Source organism: Gopherus flavomarginatus, chromosome 5, assembly GCF_025201925.1.
Source record: "Gopherus flavomarginatus isolate rGopFla2 chromosome 5, rGopFla2.mat.asm, whole genome shotgun sequence".
Classification (NCBI taxonomy): Eukaryota; Metazoa; Chordata; order Testudines; family Testudinidae; genus Gopherus; species Gopherus flavomarginatus.
The window spans coordinates 116,811,854-116,826,706 of NC_066621.1; the positions used below are offsets into that span (position 1 = coordinate 116,811,854).

At 52.9% G+C, this 14,853-nt stretch overlaps 1 protein-coding gene across 5 annotated transcripts in view; it reads right to left on the reverse strand.

The window, feature by feature from the left end:
- Positions 1 to 14,853, reverse strand: part of LTBP2 (latent transforming growth factor beta binding protein 2) — a 128,296-nt gene that overhangs the window by 58,046 nt on the left and 55,397 nt on the right. For all 5 annotated transcript variants that reach the window (XM_050955643.1, XM_050955645.1, XM_050955644.1 and 2 more), the window contains exons 6-8: positions 12,759 to 12,959; positions 11,181 to 11,446; positions 9,350 to 9,452 (exon numbers count right to left, since the gene is read on the reverse strand). In XM_050955643.1, the coding sequence (XP_050811600.1) occupies positions 9,350 to 9,452; positions 11,181 to 11,446; positions 12,759 to 12,959 (570 nt within the window). The remainder of the gene's footprint in view (positions 1 to 9,349; positions 9,453 to 11,180; positions 11,447 to 12,758; positions 12,960 to 14,853) is intronic.

A 14,853-nucleotide genomic window follows, 5' to 3' on the forward strand; every position in this document is an offset into this window, starting at 1 on the left:
CAGGTACTGGATGAGAGGGGGTCGGGGGTGTTTAACAGAGATTGTTAGGAAGCTCTGTAGGGGCAGGGAGAGCCGGGGGGTGGGGGCAGAAGAGGGGTTAATGAGGCATTGCTGATTATGAAGTGATAGAGCTGAGCCAGGTAGAACAGGCAGCATACAGTGAACCAAGGGTGCAGCAAACAGGAGGCCTCCTGAGAGAAAAGGAAGCAGGATCCAACAGGAGGAGAGTATAGCTCTCAGAGGGACATCAGCTAGAGCACAGACAGGCAAGGAAACAAGGCTGTGCAATGAGAATGTGCAGCACGGGCCCAAAAAAGCTAGGGATGGCATCAGCGTGGCAGGCAGTCGATGGCTAGTGGGAGCCCAGAGTTCTGCCTCCAAGAGACCCTATCTGTAGCATTGGTTTTAGTCAATAGGCCCTTAGTAAACATCCCAGGGATGGAGCCAGCCAGGGAGAAGCAGGCTGGAGTGTGCGTGGTTAATCAAAAACAGACTGCAAAATCCTCTCTCCTTGGACTGAGCAAAGGTTCCAGGCATGCCACTAAAACCTCAGCCTGATTTAACACACAGCAGAAAAGACCTGCTCCCCAAGAGGAGAAAGCTCTGACCCAGCTGCTGAAGCCACTGCCAACAGAAAAGCAGACAGCTTAGCCTTAGCAATGGGCTCCAGAGGGAAAGCACACAAGCGACTGCATCCCTAGGAGCAGGCAGAATGCTAGGTACAGGGCGAGGGAATGAGTGCATTTCTTGGAGCCAGTGGACAATGGCAAGGCCCAAGGGACTCTGGGAGAGTTGAGAACAGGGGTCCCTAAAGCTCCCCAAAGGGCGTTGGGCTAAAGAGTCCTGCTGTCCAGATATGTTGCCTTCAGATGATCTGTGACAGATAGCTTCCCCGTGAGTCACAACATTCCCCAAGGCCCGAGCGAGGGGTGCTGTGTTGCTGGAGATGCTGTCATTGAGGTGAGCTGTGAAACCAAGATCTTGCCCACATGCGGTCAGCTAAGATCCTACCTTGCATTGTTAGCCTTGGTGGCTGGGGCAATTTTCAGCTGGGGTAACTCCATTCTACCTTACTAGCTGTTCCAACTGGATACAAGATTCTTCTGCATTTAATGTGCTGATTTGTGTTGCTGTGCACTGTGAACCAGCTGCTGCAGCCCACTCAGCCACAACTGATGGGCAAAGGGAGACCTCCAGACAGCAAGTCAGGAATGTGTCTCAAGCCTGTTGGGATCTCTCTGGCCAAGAAGCACTATGAAAGTGTAATCGTGTGTAAGCCTCAGCTCCTTCCCATTTCCAGCCATGCCCACGTGCATTGCCACGATGAGACCAGAGTCCATGGCAGACTGTGCCACTCCAGTAGAACTAGGTCCTCCTGGAGGCTTCATCAAATCTTTTAAATCTCTTTCCTCTGCATCATCCCCGATCTGACTGTAGTAAGGCCAGCCAGGGTTTGATTTCCAAGAGGGTTCCAATTGCTTTTACAATGCCTAAGGGTGCAGCAGGAAGAATGGCATGTGGCTTGCAATACCATTCCATATAGCTAATGACTGTGGCTCCAACAGGCGGAGCAGCCAGCCATTTGCCAGCTATGCCTAACACGGTGGGAGGTCCGTGTGGGGAACATTGCAGATGCCAAGCCAGACACTACAGGCTCCAACTTTCCAGTATATTCCGATTCTTCTCTAGGACAAAACCTTGAAAAATGTGGGAGAAATACAAATAAAATGATAAAAAGTGACAGAGTCCTGTGGCACCTTATAGTCTATAAGGTGCCACAGGACTCTGTCACTTTTTACAGATCCAGGCTAACACGGCTACCCCTCTGAAATAAAATGATGGCCTTCAAAGAACGGTATCTTAATGAAGTTAAAACCTCCACCCATGTTGGAGGGGGGGCGGAGAGCAGCAGGAGTGAACCCTACTGGGCAGGGAGTTTGCAGGACTGCCCGATCTGGGCCCATTGCTAGGCTGACCCCTGGCTATCCTGTGTGAGAAGAGAAGGGGCAGAGTCTGAAAGGGGCTGCTTTACTAGTTTACTGCTCCAGCCAGAAACTCTTGAAAGCTTGTTTGGGAGGGGCAGAAGGGAAGGGGTTTCTCCCAGCTGTTTAGTCAGTGCAAAAGACGGTACACAACACCTGGACAAATCCAGCAGCACTCCATCCTCGCAGGGATGCTCCCACAGAGCTCACCAGGTTCTGCGAAAAAGGGATGGGTGCTATTTCTATCTTGCTAAGCTTCCCATTCTGTGGCCCCATCCTAGAAAAAGCGAAGCAGTGCTCTGAACCTCTGCTGGTGGGGACAATGCCTGAAAAAGGCAGCACTAAGGGCATTAGGACAGGGTTTCTGCCAGACTGAGAATGGCCCTGGGAGGCAAAACCCATAGGAAATACAGTGCACTGGGAAAAGAGGTGTGTGTTGGGGGGGGGGGTCCATCTGCTTGGAGAAGCTTTCGGGACTTTATTTTCTGTTCTCTTGGGATTTCTATCACCGAGCACTTTGGGGAACTGGCCTCTGTGTCAGTTTTTGCTGTGTCATATGGTGTAACACACACCTTAGCTGCAGGGAAAATCTCTCAATTTCTGTCCTCCTTTATCCCATGGTTTCAGTGGTGGGCAAGGGACACTACACTGAGGCCACAGTGGGTTAGTGACCAAACTCATGCCCTGCCTGGGGTTTGCCTCTGTTGGCAACTTAAGAGTAAGACATAAACCTCAGCTAAAGACATCTCCTTTGCCTCGCTTTCTCCCCTTTGCACTCCCTGGCCCTCGTGCCTCACAGAGGCACTCCAACCCCAAGCTGGAAGGTAACCAGGACTCAGCTAGGCTGGTGAGTCAGCAGAAATAACACTGCATTGCTGTGAATGGTCCTAACACTCCACGTCCTGTCGCAGGCCTCTTGACCTCATGCCAGGACACTGACTACATCCCTGTAACTCAGTTTCTTCTCCAACACAACACAAACATCAGCCTGGCTTTCACCCTCCGCACTCCTCTGATACTGCTTTCCCCACAGGCGTTGACCTTTTCCCAGCCAAATCCCAGGGCCTCCGCTCTAACATCCTCCCCCTCAGCCTCTCAGCTACTTCTGACACTGCCACTGACTTTGCTACAAACTGAAGCTCTGCACAAAGGACTTCTGACACTGCTAATCACACATCCTCTTTCCTGCAGTCTTGCCCTCCCTTGGCTTTTGTGCCTCAGTTCTCTCTACCCACTCTGGTCATTCCTTCAGCATCTGTTCCAGGGGATCCTCCTTCCTGCCTTCCACTCTGCAAGTGGCTCCCACTGGGGTCCACATTTGGCCCCCATCCTCTGATCCCTTCAAACCCTCTCTGGATCATCTCATCCACTCACACAGCTTTAATTACCCTCAGTACACCAGTGACCCACAGATCTACCTCACCCCTCCTGACATATCCCCCCGACCCAATCCCATGTCTCAGCCTGTCTCCAACATCTCTTCCTGGATGTCTTACCACCAACTTAACGCGGGCAAAAGCCACTCTCTGTGCACTCTGCCACACCTCAGCCCTCCTCTTCCAGGTCCCTTCTCAAACACACCTCTTTCAGGAGGCCTGGAAATCCGTGCCCCCAACCTCCACCAGAGTGTGGACAAACCAGGCAACTGAAAATCACACATGCAAATGAAAGCTGTGAGGCTGATACACTGCTTGGAGTAAAATGCCACCTGGGCACATCCCAGCCCCAGCCTCCACTGGACATAGATGTGGCATTGTGACGTTATTGATATAAACTGGGACCATATAGAACATGGTTTGCAACCAAGGTCCTATAATGGCACCAAATCTTATATAAAGGGGGTCATATAAGGTGTTAAAAATGAGGTTATAGGTTGCTGGTTATGATTATGGTGTCCATATGTATGTATAAATTTGTAGTTGAAGTTATAAGTATTGGCTCTATACTGTCTGTATTTCAAATTTGTGCTGTGTTTCTGGGAAACATCCCAGACAAGTTGGTGTTAGCTCTGCCTAGCCTGCTTGATGGCCTATTAAGGACCATCAGCTAAACAATTGACCCATTGAGAGAAGGCAAATACGCTTTGTAACTCAGCAAAGTACACAGGAACTTGCCCATGTGACTCCAGACTCCATTTTACTGTAATTTTCCACAGTAAGAACAAAGAGGTTCTTACACCTGGAAAAGCCTATATCAGGCTAATGCCTCATCTCCATCTTGTCTTCAATCCTGCTTCTTACCTCTGGAGAGACTTTGCTACAAACTGAAGCTCTGCACAAAGGACTGATGACTCATCCCAGCAGGGGATATTCTCCAGAGACTTGATTTAAACCTGCAGTTTATTCCATCACTGCTACAAGCCTGAACTAAGAACTTTGCCATTACTGCATGTAATTGATTCCATTTAGCCAAGTCTAGCTCTCATTTCTATCTTTTTCCTTTCATAAATAAACCTTTAGATTTTAGATTCTAAAGGACTGGCAACAGCATGATTTGTGGTAAGATCTGATGTGTATTTTGACCTGGGTCTGGGGCTTGATTCTTTGGGATCGAGAGAACCGTTTTCTTTTATTGGGGTGTTGGTTTTCATAACCATTCATCCCCAGGACGAGTGGCACTGGTCGTGATACTGGGAAACTGGAGTGTCTAAGGAAGTTGCTTGTGTGACTTGTATTAGCCAGTGGGGTGAAACCGAAGTCCTCTTTGTTTGGCTGGTTTGGTTTGCCTTAGAGGTGGAAAAACCCCAGCCTTGGGCTGTAACTGCCCTGTTTAAGCAATTGGTCCTGAATTGACACTCTCAGTTGTGTCCTGCCATAACCGCATCGTCACAGGCATATGAAGTGCCTATACCGCTGCTGGTGCTAGGTGAATGAAGAACAGCAGCTGGGCCTGATCATGGCAGGACGGGCGTGGTAGGAGAGTTCAGAGAGCTGTCGGCCTTGGTTCCATCCGATTCTCTGATGTTTCCCACACACTAATGTGTACCTAATGTAAAAGCGGCAAGTCAGCAGAGACGTCCGTCTGTCTCCAGACTCAACTAATAATCCAGTGTCTCAGGCAGCAAGTCAATCCAAACAAGTTCTTCATTTGTCTAGCTCTTGCCTGGCTGCCCTGCAGTACATTTGTAAGTGTTTACGCTGAGCTAATTTCTGCCATTTCCGTCTCTGGTTGCTGGAATGCTTGAAATTCCAAGAGCTGTCGAGACTGGGTCCTGGTGCACAGCTCCCCAGGACAGGAGGGCACAGAGGGGAGCTTTCTTGGAAATCTCCAGTGCCAGAGGAAAGCTGTATGTGAGCAGGATGCACCACTGCTGTGCGTGTGGCTGACCAGGTCAATGAGCTACAGCCCAACAATATGAACAATGGGCAGGGCCCAGGTCTGAGTCTGAAAGAAACAGCTGGGCTCTGAACATGGGATGTGGAGTCTCTGCTGGTGGGCACAATGCAGAGCGATACACCCCAAGCATCAGGTTGAAGGCCTCTCTATACCAGCACCTTGGGTGGAGAAAGGAGCATTCATAGATGCTGAGAGCCCTGAGGAGAGGAGGTATGGAGCAAAGCTGTGGGTGAAGAGAGGTTCTGGCACTTGGTGCCTCCAGGAGAGAGATGAGAATGTGGAAGAGGAACCTGTGCCCCTGACTCATTTCTGTCTGAGCTCTGGCATCAGATGCTGAGAGCACAGACCAGGGAAAAGTACATCAGCAATTCAGTGGTACTGTCCTCATTCAGAGCACTGCAGCCTTCCCCCTGCACCAGCCCCAGCACCTGGCAGCTGTCTGGCTGTTCTCACGCCATGTGATCTCCACCATGTAGGGCCATTTAAGGAGCAGTAAAGCAAGGATGGATTCAACAGAGATAGAAACTTGCACAGAATGAGAGAGAAAAATGGAAGCTCTGGGCCTCTCCAGCTAATCTGAATTTCTGCCAATGTACATAAGGGGAGACTATAGGCCAAAGCCAGGGACTGAGGCCGGGATCTCCTGGTGGCATGGAAAGGAAAAAGATGGGGGATGCATTCTTTGCTGTTGACTTTCACGTCCACATGGAATTAATCTGATGAAAGCCAGACAGGCATCCATCTGTCTGAGCTCAATCAACAGACAAACAGCCATCTGAACCAGTATCACACTCCCCAGAGCCCCAGCTGCTGCAGGGACACACTGTGGCAAGCCATGGAATTGGGAGCCACTGGGAGTTCATGGTTATTTATAACAGGGTAGCGCCCTCCCCAGTTATCTGCTAAGAGCACAGGTGGAGATTTCGTGTTTGCAGGGGTGAAGCCTGCTTCCTATGGGATGTCTGTCTGGTCCCTGCTGCCACTGATGGCCAAGACTTCCTACGCAGAGATCAGGGGCACTCCTGAGTGATAAACTCAACACACATTAGTAACCTGGGATTCTCTCACTGACATCCACCTGCCATGCACAGTTGAAAGGCAGCACCCTATCCAGCCATGAAGTTCCCGTGAAAATCTATGGGATTTGTGTCCCCCCTAGTCCATGCAGTTCTCTGAGATCCAGGGGTCTAACATGGGGGGAGGGGACAACAGCTGTTGGGCCACACGCTTGTAGAATTCACTGGTATGGGATACCCAGCACCTGGCGAGGAGCAGGGAGGTGGGAAGTTCTTACAGCCATCAGTAGCCTAATGAAGATGCCATGTGCAGCCCTGCTCTCAATAAAGGGAGTGGAGAGAAAGGGGAAATGGAGGATGTGCACAAAGAACATGGGGATGAGAAGGGTGTGAAGACAACAGTTATGGAGCTAAAGGTCAGTGCATCGCTAGAAACCAAATACGGGGGGGTGGAGGGGGGAATGTGTGAGTAGAATGCCTTTATGGTACATTTCCTTGTTTGTACAGAACCCATCAACCATGTGATCCTTCGCATAGCGCACATGCTCATGCTCATCCCTTGGAGCAGACTGGGGCCAGCAGAGATAAACAGGCAGCAAGAAGCAGGGTCACAGCAGAGTCCCACAGGGCAAGGGGGTCACAGCAGCTCAGAGCACCTCAGTTTAACATTGGTGCCAAGATGCTGAGGCCCTAGTCCACGTTTCAGGGAACACGGCTCCAGATAGCATAGCTCGTGACTGAGGAGAAACCAGTCAAGCATCTCACCCAAATGTCATCCCAGCAACAGGCGGCAGAGGGAAGACAGAAAGATCTAAATTACTAAGTAAATGCACACAAGCAGGAGGTGGGCCTGACTCAAGGCACTGCCTGAAGGTGCCAACAATCCTGTTCCATGTAGTTCTTCCCCTTTACTCCCGTTGTCTAGCTCTCAGGGGTCTATTTCTGTTAGTCCCCATGGTGGGGGGAGGGGGAAGGAGTAGAGAGGAGGTCGTGCTCTGATACTACAGTGCCGAGCATGGACCGACGAGGTGAAGAGAGGGGAGGCAGGCCCGAGCCCCATGTCTGGCTGAGGCAAGCAGGTGTGAGCTCAGCAGCGCTGTGCCTACTGCACTCCAGAGCAGCTGGTACAGGACAGAACTCCCTGCACTCAAAGGACTAACCCACAGCCAGCTCCCCTTTCTCACCAAATACTAGAGAACATCCTCTTCTCCCAGCTCCCCACACTAGGTACCCCAGGGCCATTCTAGTCTGGCTTCAGCCCTGCCAATAAGCCCACCTCCTCTTGGCACACCCTCTCTGACCTCAGTTCCACGGCACTCAGGAGCACTCACACCACGCTGGCCTGGCTAGCTCCATCACCAGGCTTCCATTCCTTTCTCTGTCTATAGGGCTGACGGTGCCTCTGGGGCCAGCACGCTGCCTTTTGCGAGATCACCGTGATAGGGGGAATGAAGCTTGTCCTGCCCAGAAGCAGCAGGTGTCTCTTATGGGGGCTCTGAACAGAGACTGATCTAATCCTAATAAGGAATCCTAGGGCACCGGCTCCCCGCTCTCGTAAAGCCATGCTGGGTCTGTGGGGAGAGCTGTAGCCTGACGCACGACATGCTAAGAGCAGGGACTTAGCGCTTGTGACTCTAATGCTGGCATCGCACTGCACTGAGCCTGGAGAGAGGGTGTCCCTGCCATCCAGCAAGGCTCAGGCAGGGAATAGGTGGAGAGGGCTGCAGAGACCCCAGGAGCCCCGGACAATCTCCCCTGGCAAGCTCTCTAGCTGCTTAACCACGGCTGGGATGGAAGGAGCCTGGGAGGCAGGGGCAGACCTGGCTGGCTGCGCACAGGTTTGAGTGGTTACTGGCAGCAGCTATTTGGTCACATGAGACTCTCCTTTCCAATGCAGTAATCCCCTCCCCAGACTGCACACCAGCTTCACGCACTCACCCCACTATGGGACTGAAACCTGACCTCCACTCAGGGAGTGCCAGGACCATCTTACTGGCCCTGTATTTGCCAAGCAGGGGGGATGACACCGGCCCCTGTCCTGGAGCACTGGGCCCCATCATGACAAAAGGGGAGAGGGAAGCCCCAGGCCCTGTTCCACTGAGGACGGGGGCGGGCAGCAAGCCCCAGGCCCCATACACCATCCCACAAGCAGCATGGGGGCACAAAACTAAGCCCATCTTGCCAAGCTGCCAAAACTACCTGCTGGTAACTCCGTGTTCCCACAGAGAGAGGGCAGCAGTCCTGAACAGTGCAGGAGTCACCCAGTCCATAGGAAACTCCCTCGCCCTCCCCTGGCTGGGGGGCTCTTCCAGAAACCACAGCACCCCAAGGAATGAGCCCCATAGTAAGGGCCCAAGGTCCTAGCCTAATGGCTGAGGATTCCTCTATAACTGTGCTGGATCAGTCTGCTCAGCTCTTGGAACCAAAAAAACCTGAGCTGGATTCTTGTGTCCCTGGAACGGACTCCAAGCACACTCCTGCCAATTGTTTGATGTAGTGTTATTTCCAGAGTCCCTGCCAAGCCCGCGCTGGGCCTAGAGCAGGCCCGTAACTCTATCAGCTGAGTCTGCAGCCTCCTTGGCTAATCTAGGGCTGCACCTCCTAAAACCTCGGCCGTTGTTTTCCTGTTTCTCCCTCCTAATGTATCTGGCATGGAGCGAGCCGCTGGCTGCATTGAACTTTTACAGAGGCGGTTTGTGGGGAAAGTGCTGGGCTTCAAGCCAGCGCCCAGACCAAACCGCTCCTCCCAGCGCATGGGCTGAGGCTGGAGAGGGCAAGCATCACCCAAGACACCGCGTTAGACATGCCCTCCTTCCCAGAGGCCTTCAGCAAAGGACATCTACATTCCAAAAGGCCTGAAATGAGAGGGGCCTTGTGCTTCCTCAGCTGATTGGAACAGCCCTCTGCTCTCTTTGGATCCCCTTGCCTTCTGTAGCGTATATGGAGAAAGCTCAGCTCTGGTACTGAGAAGCCATGGACTGTCCCCATTAAAGTTTCCCTTGGAGCAGCACTTACCTGGTCTCGGGGGGCATGGGATGCACTGGTTCACCCCCCAGAAGAGCCCCACACTGCCACAGCAATCCTCAAACTTGGCCAGGCCCTCCAGTGGGTTAGCACACTGCAACGGAGAAGAGGAGGCATCAGGATTCTCAGAGTGGGACTATGCCAGGCACCATTCCCAGCCCCTCCATCCTTCCAGGGCAAGAGTATCCAAGGGAGGGCAGCATGGGAGGTGGTGTAGAATGAGAGGGGCAAGGAGAAGGAATAAAGCCATGGCTCACTGCAGAGGAGGGGAGCAGAGCCAGCACAGGGGATGACTGCCTCTTGCTAGACACTAACACAGCCATCACAGCAAAGCTCCCTGCAGGGCCAGAACAGGACCAGGGACACAGTTTAAGACAGTAAACAGTCTAGCAGACAGAAAAACAAGAGCCTCTCTATGACTGCCCCCTTGGAGGGGCTGGGATGCTAGACAGAGCAGAGCATGACCCAGAGATGATCACCCAGCAAGGCCCAGGATAAGGCCAGTGCCTGCTCTGAGCCACCCAGGGATTACCCAGTGAGATGGGTGCACAGCTCCAGCCCACATGCGGAGCTTGTGGTAAGATGCTTTTGTTTGCTTAATGAGTCTCTTTCCCCTTCTGGATTACAAGCTTCCTTGCTAGAGTTGAGATGTCGCAGCCCACAGGCCAAATCTGGCCCCCATCCATCTGACACATGGCCACATGCCCAGTGCTCACATTCCAATAACCTCTGCTTCAGACACAGACAGAAGAGACAAATACTTCCTGCCTAGGCTCCTCGCCGTCACCCAGGCTGCTCGGCCACAGCTCCAGTTAAACAAGGCATGTTCCCAGCAAGCGCGGCCCCTCTTCCTACTGCAGAGCTCCCCTCCGCAGATTGATGGTCCCAGGAGAGCACCATCGTATCTCTAACGGGGCCTCCTTTAACTTGGCCGCTCGGAGGGAGAGCCCCCTGGGACCGAGGTCGGGTTTAGAGAGCTCTCCATCTTCACACAGCTGAATGGGGCTTTTCCAGCCCTGCATTCACATGTCAAATGTTTGGGGCCTGATCTCATTTATTTTTGCTTTAGGAAATTGCTCAGAATTAAATCCAGCTAAAAATGTTTTGGATGGAAAAGAGCAAATGACGGGAAAGGTACCAGGAATAGATTGAGAGCAAGGGCTGCATTCATGGTGCTGGGGGAGAAGGAAGAGTCCTGATCCATCAGACTATAGGTCTCACTCAGAGCTCGCCCCTGGGAATTCGCAGGTGTTAGACTGGGGGCCAGAAATCTCCAATGGGGAAAAGCAAAATAATAAAATGCAGTCAGTGCAGGGGAAGGGCTAGACAACTCCCCAGGGGCATTTGCTTCCCTAGCTCTGACCAAGATGCACAGGAAGGCAACAGGCCATGAAAATCAGACTTTCACTTACTGTGTGAGATTGAGGGGAACTTTCCTATGTTTCCTACCCAGTAATCAGACAGTCTTGTTGTAAATGTTTCTAGAAGTAGGGCACCTATTCAAAGGAGACTGTATGTGAGAGGTGTCAGGGCTGAGCAACACAGGCACAGGGCACGATGGGGTCCAGGCAGAGACCCCAGGTCCCACTGGCATGCCCTCTTTTTCCGACTTTGGGTCACATCCACGCACTACATCACTGCAGCTGCACACACAGCACACAGATGCAGCACGTGCACCACTCAAGTGCACTGCATTCTGCACGCACAGACTGCATACCAGCATGCCGCACACGCACTGCGCCACATGGACTGCAGTCATGTTCATACACACTCACTGCTCCACGCACCACCTCCCCCAAAGTAGGACAGGTGCAGCCCTTACCTGTCCATGCAGTGTCTCCCGGAAACATCTCCCCATAAGCTCTGGGGGCCGCTGCTGCTGGCCACTCTCTGTGGTGATGCTGTTGCTGTTCCCATTGCTGTAGCTGTGCTGTGGCCCAGTGGGTAGCTGAGATAGGAGTACAGCCTCCACACTGTTCTCCTCCGATTGGCCCAAGTCGCCCCTCACCCTGGCCACCTGGTGAATCTGCACAGTGGCCTCTGGAGGGTGCTTGATGTGGACGTTCACCAGGGAAGGGTTTAAGGAAGCTGGAAGATGAGTTTAGACCAACACTGACAATTCAGCTACGCTTGCCCAGGTGACCTACTTGGCACTGGGAGCAGTTCCTCGTTTGCCAGTGAGTCACTGTGGAGGGAAGACTGACTGCTGAGGCCACTCTGGGACGACCACACTGGGAAATCCAGAGAAAACCTGTGTCACGAAGGAAAACGTCTGCCTAGTCTCCCAGCTGGGCAAACCCTGAAGAGCCTTCCTGCGCAACCTGAGACAAGCTCATCAAGAACCCACAGGACAGTGCTTAAGTGCAAAATTCTTGGTTAATGTCATGCTACGGTGGGGGTAGGGGTTATATGCACAAGCCAGGAGAGTCCAGTGTTCCCATTGCAGCCTTCGCACAGACTACACTTAGAGGCACATGCCCAGCTCCCACTGACTTCAGCCTTGTGGCTGCGCCCATGGCACTGTGGGCACCTGAACTCTGATATTCCCTGACAGCCATGCATTGAAATTCCTACCCTGAGCACTGCCTCAACAGAGCAGTAGGGTTTAATTCCTGTGGGTGCTTCTCACAGCATGAAAAAGGCACAGCACTCAGGTCCTGCTGCCTCTGGGTAGCTGAGGCCTTGCACACTCGGGACTTGCTCATCTGCATGCACTCTCACATGGCCTTGTCACCATGTGCTTGCAACAAGCTCCCACACACAAATTCGGGCACTTGCACCCCTTCCCAGGCCCTCCCAGAGAGTCCATGATCTAATAAATGACTGGTTCGGAGAGGAGAGGGTGAGAGCGCTGGAACACTGAGATACCTGGACCTGTTCAGAGGTGTGTTCTCACTCGTGGGCATGAGAGAGACCTGGAGGGTTTTGCAGCAAGGTGGGGAGGTCATGGGCTTCCCGGGAGGAAACTGGCACTAGGCTTGGGGGAAGGGCAGGCACAATATTTTAATCTAATAACAATCACTCCATCACCTACTTCACGTGTGGAATGTGGGGTGAGTGCGAGGGATGGGGCTGTCCAAGGTGCAGAGAGTGTGTCAGGGTTAAGGGATCCACTGTCACTGGACCAACCCCTTACCTCCTTCTTCCACTGACCCCAGAGCTAGCCCCACTGCTTCCTCCCCCTATTATCTCCCAGATCAGAGCCCTCTCTCCCCTGCCCCATGAATTCCATACATCCCTATCCAGAAATGTTCTAATCTCCAGGGCACAAGCAACCTGGCACTATCTTTGCAAGCCCATGCTCTGGAGGGTAGCTGGGCCCAGATATCCAGCCAGAGCTACTCTCTACACCACATGTGCAGGCAGCCCGAAAGGGTGAGTGGCCCAGGCCCATGCTCACCGAGCTGGTTGGACAGAGGCAGCGTGTACATGGACTGCTTTATGGAGCCGCTGGCCAGGGTCTTTGGGACTCTTCCCACTTGGTTTTTTTCTAGTTTTGGAACTGGCAGGTGGCAAAACTTCCCTGTGGAGTTAGACGGGCACCAGCACTCATCCCTGCCAATGCAGCGCCCTCCGTTCAGGCAGGGGATCTGGCAGAAATCTGTAAGGCAAAGAGAGACCAGCTTAACAGAGGAGCCTAGCTACTCCCTCTGGCTGGGGAGCAGCCCAGCATCAGCCTGGGATCCCAGACGAGCGGCCTGGCCCAGCAGCAGCCTTGCAGTAACCAAGCAGCAGGCCCAGGACAGCAGCAGGCAGGCACTTGATTTCTTGAAAGCAGCCTGGATTCACCACTGAAGGTCACTCTAACCAGCAGAGAGCAAGAGGAGAAACCACAGACCCTAGCTTAGCTCAGAATGGAGCGAGTTTCTTTCAGACAGACGCTGAGGAAGATCTGCTCTCCCTTGGGCTTTGTCACTGTGGCTGGCGAGAGAGAGAGAGAGAGAGAGACAGACAGACAGACACACATACACACGGCTGCAAAGCCCCACAGAGCCAGGGTGATACTGCTGGCACCAGCAGGATCTCTAAGAGGTGGTTGGGGGCTGATGTAACAGCACACAGTGGAGTCAGAAAGGAGTTAGTATGCCCTCAGCATCCCTGCCCTCAGCATCAGAGTTTCCAAAAAACCTGGTTGGGCAGGGGTTACTATTCACAAGCCAAGGGGCAGGGGAGCTCAATGGACATGGAACAGGCAGAGGACTGAGTTTGAAGCCTCTCTCTGGGCCTGTCTCGTGTCTGCAGAAGCTGATAAAGTACAGAGATGGGATGCAGGAATCAGAAGGGAAGCAGGAGTCGTTTGCCTCCACAGCTTTAGGAAAACATCCGCAAATGACACCCCAAGTGACTCCTTTCAGTTCTCATCACAGGGCAGGATTGAAGCAGATGACCCAGAGCTTATTCTAATAAGAGTTAGGTGCCTGGGGTTAACTAACAAATCAACCTCTCTCCTGGATCGATGAGACATTCCTGCCTCAGGTGCCCTGGTGACCTGTTAGACTTGGGGTGAAGCTGTGTGCCTGGCAGATGGGCAGGGCCAGCTCCAGGCACCAGCGCAGGAAGCAGGTGCTTGGGGAGGCCAATGAAAAGGGGCAGCACATCCGGGTCTTCGGCGGCAATTCGGAAGCAGGTCCCTCAGTCCAGCTGCCGAATTGCCGCCAAAGAATGAAGCGGCGCGGTAAAGCAGCCACTGAAGTGCTGCCGATTGAGGTTTTTTTTTTTTTTTCCCTTTTTCTCTTCGCCGCTTGGGGCAGCAAAAGAGCTGGAGCCAGCCCTGCAGATGGGCACCCACCATTCTCCAAGAACTCCACTTAGAGACACTCACTAGTCAGGAGATTTTGGGACCACTCAATCAGTCTTTGGGAGGAGACACCCAGCTGTGTTGGGGCAATTCACACAAACCACCCACTTGGCTCAGTCCCCACCTTTGCCAGGGCTTCTCTCAAACTCCTCTGGTTTTGGAGGGACTCTAGTGCTTCTGAAACAGTTCATCTCACCCCCAGGGGACTGCCAAGGCTAGCAAATGAAAAGCCCTATCCCACCACCCAGGGAGCCAGTGCTTGAGTGGATCCCTGGTGTGAGGGGCAGACAGCCTGCCCAACTCACTAGATGAGACAGAATATTCCCAGGCAATCCCACCATCCAGGAAACAAGAGGAAAGATTTCCGCAGCCCTGTTCACTGAAACAACTCACAACCTGAAGCCAGCTCTGCTGGCTGCCATATGAGTGAAAGGAGAGAGTTGGATGAAATTAGGTGATGAAAGGCAGCCCCAAGACTGGATGCCAATGAAAGCAGCAAGCTGGCCCTGCCTGGGAGCAAGACTGTGAGGCCTGTCTGCGGCTCTGACTGAAATCCGTTCTCCCGCCACCCAGAATGGGAGGAGTAGGGTGAAGATGAGGTTCCCCCTCCCAGGGAAGGGAGTGGGGGTGTGTGTGAGAGGTCGGCCCCCAGAGAAGATGAAATAGTTCCTGATTAGGAGAGTGAGACATTCTTCTG